This window comes from Ambystoma mexicanum, chromosome 6p (genome assembly GCF_040938575.1).
Source record: "Ambystoma mexicanum isolate Mex_15411 chromosome 6p, UKY_AmexF1_1, whole genome shotgun sequence".
Taxonomy (NCBI): Eukaryota; Metazoa; Chordata; class Amphibia; order Caudata; family Ambystomatidae; genus Ambystoma; species Ambystoma mexicanum.
In genome coordinates, this window is record NC_090935.1 from 689,220,835 (window position 1) to 689,233,506 (window position 12,672).

Here is a 12,672-nt window from a genome sequence, read left to right on the forward strand (position 1 = left end):
AAACTTGTAAAGACACATTCCTCTAACTATATTAACTGTACACTTTCATTGCATGTTGTAATATTCGATTTTTGATTTTGATTTTGTTAGTATTTGTAACGCGCACCAAACAACATTAACCGTATATATTGGCACAGAAGAAACCAGCAGTGGTAGCCGAGATGGATCATGTAGTACATGTATTAATACCTGCATTTTATTTTTTTTTACACATGAAAGAATAAAATAGGAATATCAAAAGTCCATGCAATCTTCATATTACAGTCAACTTCTGGCATCACTAGCTAACTGTAACTGATCATTGCATTCAAACTGTGAACTCATATTGCCTGCTGCCACAACCAGCAAAGTATATGGCAAAAGCATTTCCCTCAATAAAATACAACTGCCACTTAATTAAATGAAGCACTCCTTTTTTTCACAGTTGTTTTACATATATATATATTTGTTTGTTTGTTTGTTTTGTATTCTGAACTAACATTCCCAGGCACTCCATAGTAATAAGTTGTGTGTTTAGTTGGTGCACCCACGGAAGTGCATGCATCTATCTACATATTGTCACTCATATGAAATGCAAAGGAGATGTGTTAAAGTTGTTTGTATTGCATGTCTAAGAGAATTTGTTTATAGAATATCACAAGCTGCATATTGGTGTTTGCAACTCCAATAGATATTCTATTTGTACTCTACAGTACATTGGGACTATGCACAGTTTTTTTTTTTATCAGTGAGTGCAAGTGACCAAGTATTGAAGGAGTTTGGTGTACCAATAGTCTATATGGAATATGTTGCTATTAATTGAGCAATGTTATGCTATGTTACATTTGTGTAGTTCCTTACTGACATTATTGTGGCTTTGAAACACAGTGAGGTAAATGGCCCTCTGTCACACCGTAGTCTAACAGACATGCAATAAAAAGATAATTACAATGCATGCTAATAGTATATATATCATTTCAAGCAACTGGTCAATTATTATTTTAGTGGTGCTTCATACAAGTTTTTTTCTTGTTAAGGATACTGAAAGTAACGTTAAAGGTTTTAAGCATGACATAGTGACAGATGGCCTTGGTGACATGCGATATACTTTATAGGTACAGTAAGGGATATTGTGTCCCATACACAAAACAAGGGTGTCTTGACTAACGCCTCCAATAATTGTGCATATGATTGTAGTTTTTTTTTATCAAAAAAAAAGCTGTGTCATTATAATTCACTTGTAGTAAAAACATAGCACATCATTAGACTGCAATATGTTAGTGGTGTCAACATATCCCTGCACAGCTATTTTGCAGATAAATTAACAGTCAACGTTCACTAATTGATAGTGTAAGGCACTGCTCAGCACAACCCTTGTGTATGTGTACACGAGAGACTAAGAATATGATAGGGCATAGAGTAAATTACACAATTAAATTAAAATTCAACAAGCAATGAGAAGCAAGAATTCGGAGAAAAAGTGTAAAATAGCAATACAAGACCAGAGAAAAAAAAGGGGGCAGACTAAAGGTGAAATCATGTAATTGCATGAAATAATATTGTTCAGTGAAGAAGAAGATATACATAGGGGAACAAAGAGGAAAAGAGATACGAAATGCAGAAAAAAAAACTCAATGAACACAAAGAAGGAAACCATGGAGATATAATAGAGAGAATAGTGGTGGTGTTTTAAGCAGAACACAAACTGCTGAGAATTGTGCAAATAAGGTATTGCATGTCACTTCTATTTAAGTGACCTTTTAAAGGGGCTCTGTGTACAAGCTTCTGACTCTCTATAGACAAAGAACCCCTACGTGGATTCACATTTCTGTATGCGGCATAGTTAGGGCTCCTAAATCTCCTATATCAACCATGCACATGGTGCTTTTTGGAAGGGTATTTTGGCTTCATTCTTGAGTGCCATACTTCAATGGCTAATACTGCGGGTCACTGATTAAGATTTACGCAACCCATTCCAAAATATGGCTAAAGTTTCAGCAAGTAGACTTAGAAATGACCACTCCTCTCTTTGATCCTGTGGAACACTTCATAAACTCTTACCTTTGAAGTTTGATGTGAAACAGAAGACATCATATCTGCTTTTATCCTTGTCCCGATAGCCATAATTCCTGACGCCCGGAACAGTGTTTCTACCGCCACAAGGCTCTCGAGGATTGGTGATGGGATACTGCACGGATCCGTCACTGAGCCAGCCGGCATTGCACCAATCCAGACCCGACCTCCAGGCATCATAGAGCTGGTCAAACGAGGCGATGATAGAGTCTTGATCCTGGCAAGCTTGCTGTGCCTCAGGGAAGTTCAGGTTGTAGCGACCCATTCTTGGATAGAAAGGGTAAACGACACCTGGGACAATAAGAGCATAGCAGAATTTCAGATATACAGCATGAAATTAGAAAACACAGTACAGTGTGGGCAACATAACCCATTGATGAGCTGTCCATAGCCCCAAACTGTTTGACATGTTTTTTGCATACTTAAGCAGACACATGGCTTAGCAGTACATGCATTTTCAACAATTGTTGAAGAGTTAATTTCCTTCTTTGACAAATCGCCAAAATCAACTAAAAGAAATTGTCAATAAATACATTATCATAATTCTGTATGGTTATTTCTGATGCAGGCCTTACTTGGTGTAGATGCTTGTCTACAGTTCTCCAGGGACATAATTGCATGATCTACAAAACTGATGGTGCCTCTGTCTCTTGCAATCTCAGTTCCGATCACCACAGAGCCCTGGCTTCGGGCCCTTCATGAGTTAGTATACCAACTCTTAGTATCTCTACAAGACCTTAAAGTAGTTGAGCTTAATCAATTTCATTCTGAACTGTGGTCAAACCCACAAGGCATGTTATAGCTGCAAGATGGCTGTACGTTGGATTACTAAAGACCTGTCATGAACTACTCATGGGATGCCATGCTTCCAAAAGGATGGCTCACTCATCTTTCATTACCACCTGTCATCTCCTTGGCAGTGCATAGAAGGTGACAGGATCAGTTGTGGCTATACCAGTTCCTTAGCTGTGTTGGTGAGTTGAAGCTTAACTTTACAGTTCTAAGAAATTGAAAGCACATTCAAGCACATCTCATTAACACACACATCCGTTTACTGGCTTAGTATGCTATATTATATGGCAGAAATCAAAACAAACGATAAACACGAAACTAAACTCCGCACTTGAAGCAAGGAATTGCTGGAGAGTATTAGCCCAAGTGACCTAGCCACATGGATTAAAGAACATGAAATAACTGTCAAGAGTATCATCCGCTGGCAATGTCTGGTAAAACTCACATCAATGCTTAGCATACAGACTTTGCCAGTCATAAGGTTTGTGTGAGTACTTTCTCATATTCAATTGTTTGATTCTCACTCATTTATTGAAACATCATGAAATGTAGATGTACAACATTCTTTACAGAAATAGATAATGGGGGTCGGGGGGAACTTTCAAAGCTCTGGCCCATGAACTCAAATTCAATGCAATCTTAGAGCTTCATATTGATGGGTGCAAAATCAGAGAGAGAAAGCACAGCAAGGCATTCCATGTTTTTATCACATCTGTACCATTATTGTGAAGGCATTCCTGCATGGAATAGGACCTCATGGCAAAATTCCAAAATGGAGGTTCAGGGTGAGGTTCAAGCATAATGCAAGACCTTCATGAGCTAGTATGCAGGAAATGGCATTTTCATACCAGCACACCACTACTTTCCAGGAGAAATCAGGCTGCAGCCAATTGTGCACTGGCAACTGTCGTGTGTCCTATATCAGTTTCCATTGCACTTCTCAGCCTGAGACAGAGATTACTCAAGACTTACCACACATTTACTGAAACACATGGAAACATGGGCAGATACTGGGTTTCCATGCCTTTTGCCGCTGTGTGCAAGGACTCTGTGATCTGTCCCTGTCATACCAAGAGTTGGATCAGAACCCAGGTATAAAATCCAAACTGTTCCGAAACATATTCGGTTGGGATCATTCACCCAGATGAATTAAAGGCATATGGATGAGTGCCTTATTGATTTGCCAGGAAGATGCAAGTGGTGAACATTTTTCAATGCTATATTTTAATGCACCTGTCATTCTACAGTAAGTGGGTAACGCATACATACCAGTGCAGGTTGGAATAGAAATGGAACCAGCACATTTGTATATCTCATATAAGCGCACACTAATGTGTATGAACCTTGAGGAAATGGTATAGATTAAAACACTGCTTTTGAATTTGGTATACCTGTCTAAGTATGAATACTTTTCCAATACAATACATGCATTGTGTCTAATGATAATTATATACAAACTGGTTTTCCCAATTCCATTGAAGGGGAACTCTAAATAAAGTAAAAGAGCATTGGGGAGTCACAGGTGCCTGGGCAAGCAAAGTCTATTTATCGAGGACTGTAGGAATATTACCTTTTCCCTATTCCATGTTTCTCCTTGTCTCGTAACAGGCCAAACCAGAGTAAAGAACTCATTGTGTATGAAGGGTAACTGACTAATGGTTGGTTTAGTAAATCAAGATTGCATGTGCATATTAATTAAACCATTTTTTCTTGAGTACTATGGCTGAGTAGTGGGCATCCACATAGTGCCCGGGTGAGACCAGGGGAACAAGACTATCTGAACTGGACATATTGAGCTTTATTGAAGAACAAATACAGTCCACTCTATGTGGGCTGCCAATCCTTGACAATTTGCCCACCATTATCACTGGTGAAGTTACTGTTACAGTGGAAAAGGCTAAAAAGGACAAAGAAGAAGGGGTTTAGGACATAACTCTATGGCCATCTTTTAAAATAATATTTGTGTCGTAATTGAATCCCACTGGGTCTGCAAATAGAGACAAAACCGGTCCTCTTCTTTGAAGATGAGAACTGTAAAGCGGGATTCAGTCAGTTACCTACGAAGTGTAGCTGAGAACTAATGTTGCATACAGAAAAATACAGCCGAGAGACTAGCGGCCAATATCAAGCAGGAATTAGACCTCCAGGTGTATGCCTTTCTACACAATGCCCTAATTACTGATGCCAAAGGGAAACTGGAGGCAGTTAATAAGGAAGTGGAAGTATCGAAAAATAGCAACCTTTTGAAAAAGTTCACAAAACTGAAGAGAGACATTAGTGTTTTCTCAATAGAGATAACATGTCCATATGGTGTGGCATATTACCTTCCTCCTCATATCCCTTTCTTTAAACAGGATAACATGTGTTTCCTTCTCCGACACCAGCAGCTCTTCAGCAGAGGAGGCATCACGCACAGAGAATGCAGACCAAATGAACAATGAAAATCAGATTTTTTTGGCCATGACCACCAGCGTGGTTGATGCTCTCCCCCCTCCCCAGGAGGGACACCGAAGGAGGGTGAGTATGGCAGAACCAGTACAATACAATGAACAGGGGATATCCTTGGTGAATCTCACAATATTTGATTGCCCAGCTTCCAAATGACTGTACCTGAGATGAGTGTTCTATCACAGGGCCTGAGCTTTGTGCCCAACCAGGACAACAATCGGAATCAGTTAGAGTTGGAATTACAGACATTTGACTGTCCCGCTCAGTACCTTCTTTGACACAAGGGAAGGTGATGTAGAAGATGCCAATACAGATGTGCTACCCAAATCAATCTTTACTCCTTTACTGAAGATAAAATCCCAGCAGAGATCATTACGTTTGAGAAAATAATAATAAAAGATAGATCTGCCCTCCCTCTATGAAACACTCAATGACTTTGATAATGTAACAACAGGACCAATGAGGAATGCTGGGCTCTAAAAGGCCTTGCCTTCAATAGACAAATAGTAATAAAGCCTGCCAATAAAGGCGGGGGTATAGTAATAATTGGCAACCAGCAGTAAATCAGAATGGTCTCAGCTCTATTGGAAAATTCTGAACATTATAATCAGATTCAGATAGATCCCACTGGTGAGTTAATGGGACACCTTCAGGAGCTCCGCACAGATTCAATCAAGAACGGGTTCCTTAACAGGAACAAAGCTGTGTTCCTTACCCAGCCCCTCAGATTCGTCTCTGGGCATAACTTGGGAACGAGTCATTAGCCCATGATACTGACCTCTCACTTGGTCCATAGACTGATGCAAGCTCATGCTGCAACTGTTACTGTTGAACCAAGTTTACAATAAAAGTTCTTTCCTTATATAGACAAACCTTTCATTTAAATATCACAAAATAAAATCACATGTAATTTATTAAAGCATCTTGTGTATTTCTTTCCCTCACCTTAAAACGAATTCTTAACAGCCACTATTCCAAAACATGTTATGCAAATACAAGTATGCCCAGTAGCCTCCTAGTCCTTGGGATAGGTTGCCATTGGTTGGGACACTGATCCTTCTCTAATGTATCAGCCCGAGGGTGGGTCATTGTCCCACACTACTTACCCTCCCTTGGTTTATAAAGGTATATTATTGTTATTATTAGTAGTAGTAGTATTAGTGCTATTATGTTTAGTTGTGGGTTTTTTCATATTATTATTGTTATTTCTCATATTTGGTTGATGGCCATGTAAATGTATTGCAGAAAGATGAATGGCCATTGGTAAAACAGGTGTTTATATACTTGGTAACATGGGGGAAAGTGTAACGCCACTGTGAACAGAAAGGACCAGTGAGTGCCCACTTTCCGGGCCTGCTCTTTATCTTTATGTGTGCGTCCTTCTTCATTAATACAATTTCACAATCATGGAGTTCTGCTTTCAGCTAGCTAGACATCTGCCCTCACAGGAGCAGGTACATACAGTCACTTGCTCCTTACTTTTCATTCTAAGCTCCTAAAACAAGTGATGCCATAGAGTTCTGCCATCCATATTGGATGCTAAAACCATCATGGCTGAATACCTTATTCAACTCAAAGAGACGATCTAGAACTCAGCTGCATGACTGACCACACACACTAGATTCTTTGACATCATCTCACAGGCCCTGATCTGCTTTGAGACATGTCCTACCATCCGTTACACCGATGTAAGGCACTGTGTTGCATGCCCACGTGTTTATGCAGGATGGCTTCAGCGTATGCATAGTCAAAGTGCAGTACTGTGTCCTTGGGTTAATTGATTGTGGGAGCATTAATCCTGCGTCCGCCCTGTCAGAGGCATGCACCAGAGAGAGGTCCTTCTTCGTACATGCAACATCTCTCTGGTGCACTCCACCACATGAATCGCCAGCCAGCGAGTGTAGCTAGAATAGCAGGGAGTAGGAAAGCCAATCAAAATATGGCTATTCTAAATGTGAATCTAAGGGCTCAACGATGCAAATTCTATGTAGGAATTGAAATGGAAAACCTCCTTTAAAAAACAAAGGGATGATTTTCTTACAAGAAAGAGTAGGTCGGAGTGTCCAGATTGTCAAGTAAATGTCCCTATTTAAAATATTAATGTGTGACTTTAAGGTCTGGTATGACCAGAGAAATGTTGAGAAGTACTAAACCAGAGATTGGGTTTCTTCATTTTCTGGCACCTTGAACAGTTTTGAAATCCAATGGGCTATGCAATAACAATGGGTGACAGTTACACAAACCAGACCTATTGCAATTAGATCGCCTTTTGGATGAGATCATGAAAGTGAGAACTTCATTTCTATGTAGAGCACTTGTAAAACATGCTTCCTTTCTAAGGTTTACCCAAAAAAAGAGAGTTGTGCTTGTGTGTGATGGGCAACTTTATATGCTGACTGATTTATGGGTTGTATTATGTGTGAACCATGCAGGTTCATGCATTGGAGTGTTGTGCAGTAATATATAGGATAAAGTACCCACATGTTACACGAATGGTCACGTTTCTGAAGCGTTTTGTGACCCACATAAGGACAAAGGGCCTCATCACGAGTTGGGCCCTAACCCCAGCGGCATTACCGCTGGGGCTATTAGCCCTACGCCAACCCCCCTGGCGCTTTTAGTGCTGTATCACAGGTTTGGTGGAACAGAAAGTCCCCATTCCCTATTGGGCCCATTTGGGAATGTCCCATTCCCCATTGGCCCAATGTGGAATGTTCGGCGCTATTATCACCGGTGGTATTACCGCCAACGGTAATAGCGCTGAAAATCGGCAAAATAGCATATCTGCCCCAGCTCAGAGCTGGGGGTAAATCCGCGAAGCCCATGATTTGGCAGACCATTAAATGCGGTGGTAATAGCGTTATTGTCGCATTTAAGGGTTACCGCCGGACTCGTGATGAGACCCAAAGGGTAGATGATTTAGAAGATCACGCACACTATGATTGCAATGTATTATTTAAGTATGGTAGAGCTGTTGTATTACTTACAATATGTGTTTATACCATCATTTCATTATATAGTTGGGATTTCATTTTGCTGATTCCAAAAAATGCACCAAAATGGGTGGGACTTGTCGAGCATCAACAGCACATTTCTAGCTTCCAATGTGAATACAACCCTTCTCTTTCAATTCCATTCCCAGCATGCATGCTCACTGTCTATGTGATGCTGATTTCTTTCTAAGTTAGCAAGGTCTTCTTCTGTCTCTCATTTCATTTTCACATTTTGATCCCTAAGTCTATCAATTCAGGGGAACCTGTCCCCTATTGATGTTCTTGTGATGCATTCCATGTGGATATTGCTGCAGGGTGAACCTGTCCCACCTTTTTCTTCACCTTAAGTGTATTTAACATTTATGTTGTGTAACCAAAACAGGCTGCTGACAGGGATATCTGATTTTTCCAGTTTCAGTTTAATTCCTAGCCATTGTAAACATATTTTTACCACAAGGTTGGATTTTGGACTGTATGGTGGTCAAAATGACTAACCTGATTTTTACAGTGCAGTTTCATTTGCTTGATGCCCTTGTTGGCTGTTTTCCTCCTGTAAAACGTAGAAAAGTGTCACATGCTGTTATCCACGTTCACTGGCTCTCCCCAGAGGAGCGCTTGGCACTATATTGGGGAGGTTAGCGAGTTACAGGCACCCAAATACTGTGAAGGCATCATAAAGCAAGACACAGACAACAGACATAAAGTTCAACATAAAATTATTAAATCAAACGTCAGGATGGAAGAAGGCCTAACTTGACCTATGCTAAGGTGGGAATTCCCTACCTGAACAAAACTAAGGAAAGTCTGAGTTAAAGAGTTCCACTTAAAAGTCTGTCTGTGTGCAAAACCTATACTTGCCCTCACAACTAAAGCTAAACAATGTGTAGGGATGGCAAAGTAAATTAAATAGTGTTTAACTCAAAGTTCTGAGCTTCTTCCAGCTTGCAGCTCTCTTTCATCTCACCTTCCCCAAGAGTGAGGAAGTTCGACAAATGCCTCAGGATTACCTTTCTCAAGTTTACTGTGATACAGTTCAGAAAACAAAAGTATCTTGATTCTCTGTCCTCAAGACAACACGTGCAATTTCTCAAGTCTCAGGGTTCCCTTCCCCAAGACTTCATTTTCACCAATTATACTTCTTTCAGTCTTTTCAAAAAGAGTAACACCATTCAAAGTCAACCTGACCCTCTTTCTGATCTGCCTCACCAGTTCACTTACAGTGCTCGTCATTAGTTTATTTCGCAATGTCCTTGGTTTTCAGCATTCATGGCTCACTGGTCTAGGTGCAGCTGTTAGACAGCACTCTCCACCCATCAAAGGTTGCACAACCTTGATTCCGGCGCTTTTGAGCCCACACAGGTTGTTTGGCATTTAACCGTGTGTACCAAGCCACCTTCACTCAGTTCCTCTTTATCTGTGTTTTGGCATTTATGTGCTGATTTACACTCCTCTGCATCTTCCTTGTCAGCCTCTTGGCTCTGCCATCACGTGTCGCACAAATCTTTCCAGTCTTTGGCCTTTCTGCACTGCATTAATTCATACATGTTCACTTTGAGGGGGTTTGTTCACACCTCACCTTTCACAATATCCTCTTTATTAGTTTGGACTCTAAAGTTGTATTCCATTCAATATTTGATATGCTTCACTTCAGGGTTTCATTCAATTCGATATTCAATAGGCATTCATGTTGCTTAATGTTGTTTCCGTTCAATTCTGTATTCAATATGCATTTGGTTTGCTTAATAATACATTTCCATTCAGTTCGGTATTCAATATGCTTTTGTTGTGCTTCATTTTAAGTTTCCATTCAGTTCGGCATTCAATATGCATTTGTTTATCTTAATTTGAAGTTTCCATTCAGTTTAATATTCAATATGCATTTGTTTGCTTACTTTCGTGGGCCTCCCCGGTGTTCGAGCACCTTCCCCAACACTCACCGGCTATCTGTGTCTCCTTTTCCTAGCTCCGCTCATCTGCCAAGTGTTTCCCTCTGCCCGCTGGCAATTCGAATGCTTCTCTGTGGAGGTGGGCAGCGTCCTTTCTTCTTCAGGTTTTATCGTAGCTCCTGCTACCCACTCTCTACCATGGAGGCTCCAAGACCAGCGGCAAGTCCACAGCCCACTTGCTCTGGGACCCGCAAGTCCTCTGGGATATCCAGCGGCATCCTGGCTCCTTCTTCAGTCCCACCATGTCTGCCTCTTCTCAATCCAGGTCCCCTGCTGGTCTCACCCACACATGCCTCCCCATTCCTCTTCTCAGTCTCCCTTTATAGACCTGCAACCCCTTGACAGGCTGCAGGTATGGTTGTCTAATTAGATTAGCGTGACCATAATTAAAGGGACATGCCTGACCTTCGCCGCACTTTGCAGGCATCTTCCTCATCCCAGTACTAAAGTGGTGAAATAGTGTTGTGTTCATTACTCTTAGACGCCCCTTCCTCGTACAAGTACTGTCAAATGGCACATATGGGAAAATGAGGGGAATAGCTTTCTAGTAACCCATGAAGGTTTGTGGAGGGTAAGGTTGGGCCTCAACAGGAAAAGGGGGATAGCATATCACTCCTGTGGGCATCCCACTGCCAATCCCCAAGGACCCTCCACCCAGGTGATCCTCCGTCGCTTCTCCAATGCCAGGGGCGGGATCCAAGAGCAATGACCTTTACCTGACCACTTGAGCAGAGGATACAGGGGGAGTAGGAGTGAGAATACCCTCAGGTTTCTCACAATACATATCCAAACCAGGTAACATAAGTGCATTTCAGCTGTCAATGCAGCATTGAATGGACACTCAGAGTCTAGGTCATACAGGCTCCCTCAAAGGTGAGATGTGGTACAGGTTTTTATATGTCAGGAGGGGATATAAAGCCAATTATTTAGTCAAGCACTGGAAAATGGAGGCCACATTGGGATGCTGCTATGAGAACCGTTCTCAATGCCATCTTCTTCAAGCTGAAGATCTGTGCTTTTTTGACAGGTCAGGCCCTTCCAAGGTGTCTCCCATCCATGAGATGGTTAGCACAAACATTTTGCAGACATTTACACTGTTGGACAGGCCCATGAAGTTTGTAGAAGCTGGTGATCTGCAACTGATCTGCATCCTCCAAAATGTCCTCCCTCTGTGCTGGACATGTTGCAGTCTCCTGTGCTGTCTAACTTGCTGTGGAACCTCCTCTAGATAGTCTGACCTTGGTGGAGATGACATCCTTTGGCTTCCATCATGTTAAGTTCAGACTCTTGCTGGTAAAAACATTAAAAAATGAATGACTCTTCTATTTCCTGCGTCATTGTGAAATTTACTGGTTTTGGGTGCTAAAGTAGAGGTCCATTCATATTTGGCAGCCTATTGTTGAGCTCTGGTTGGTATCCATAATAATCAGGACTGCAATGGAGACCAAAACTGATGCCTCAATTGACCCACACCTAACATCAAATCTTCCCTGCGCACAAGCAACCCCTAGGCCCACATCACAGCAACTAATGGTGAAAACAGTCAGCTGCAACAGCCTAGCCATACATGGAGTCTTTGATCTTCTGACCCAGTATGTAAGGGGGCTGGTTGTACGCCTCCTTTGTTACCCACCCAAGTCATCTCTTAGAGCTACCATGCCTTCACCTTGGTGGTGGAATATCTTGGTGTCGTTGTCTTACCCTGCATCATGCAGCCAGTGAAGAACATCCCTTTTGAAATGAGCAGGGTCAATGGAGTTCTTCAGAGACATGCTTCTTCTGAAGGACTTTCCATCAGAGTGCAAATTAGATTGGCGGTGTCTTGTTTGCTCTGATGCAAGTGATACCCCACTTCCTGATATGTGGTCTTCCTTTGGGAGAGTTGTACTGAGGTGCAGAAGGGATCATCTGAGACAGAATCATGATCTGTCCCCTACCACTCACAGGGCAAATTGGGAGTAACCTCTGCAGTGGTTCAGGACCCACCACTCTGCACCGGAGACTCCTAAGCTGGGAGAGCACACCCTGAATGAAACCGTCCTATGCATGAATCCTCATTAGTGGGCCTCACAGAAACCGAAGGACCAGAACAGCCAAAGCTCCCTATTCTACCGCAGTGAACTGGCAAACAGAATTTGGTTCAAAGCACTTAAATTAGTTTTCAAACCTCTGCAAAAAACTGGGCCAAGCTACATTTCTAGAATATTTCAGCGGTATTCCCCTTTGTGGAATTTAAGTTCAGTAAATGCTTCCTTTCTGGTAGAGCATTGTTAAAACGTTGCAGGGTGCTAATCCTTCCTATTACTTGCAGCCAAGCTTTGGAAAGCTTAACCATCGGATTTACAGAGCAGACGCAGCATCATAACTTTTTGGAAAGAATTGAAAACGTTCCTATTTCATCTGTCCTCTTCAGGCTGCATATTTCTGCTCTAATTCTTGAA

General features: G+C 41.6%; 1 protein-coding gene across 1 annotated transcript in view; it reads right to left on the reverse strand.

Annotated features, from left to right (window-relative positions):
- The window catches only part of HAPLN1 (hyaluronan and proteoglycan link protein 1), a 361,453-nt gene that overhangs the window by 75,621 nt on the left and 273,160 nt on the right, over positions 1 to 12,672 (reverse strand). The window contains exon 4 of the mRNA XM_069627579.1: positions 2,041 to 2,343. Within this exon, the coding sequence (XP_069483680.1) occupies positions 2,041 to 2,343 (303 nt within the window). The remainder of the gene's footprint in view (positions 1 to 2,040; positions 2,344 to 12,672) is intronic.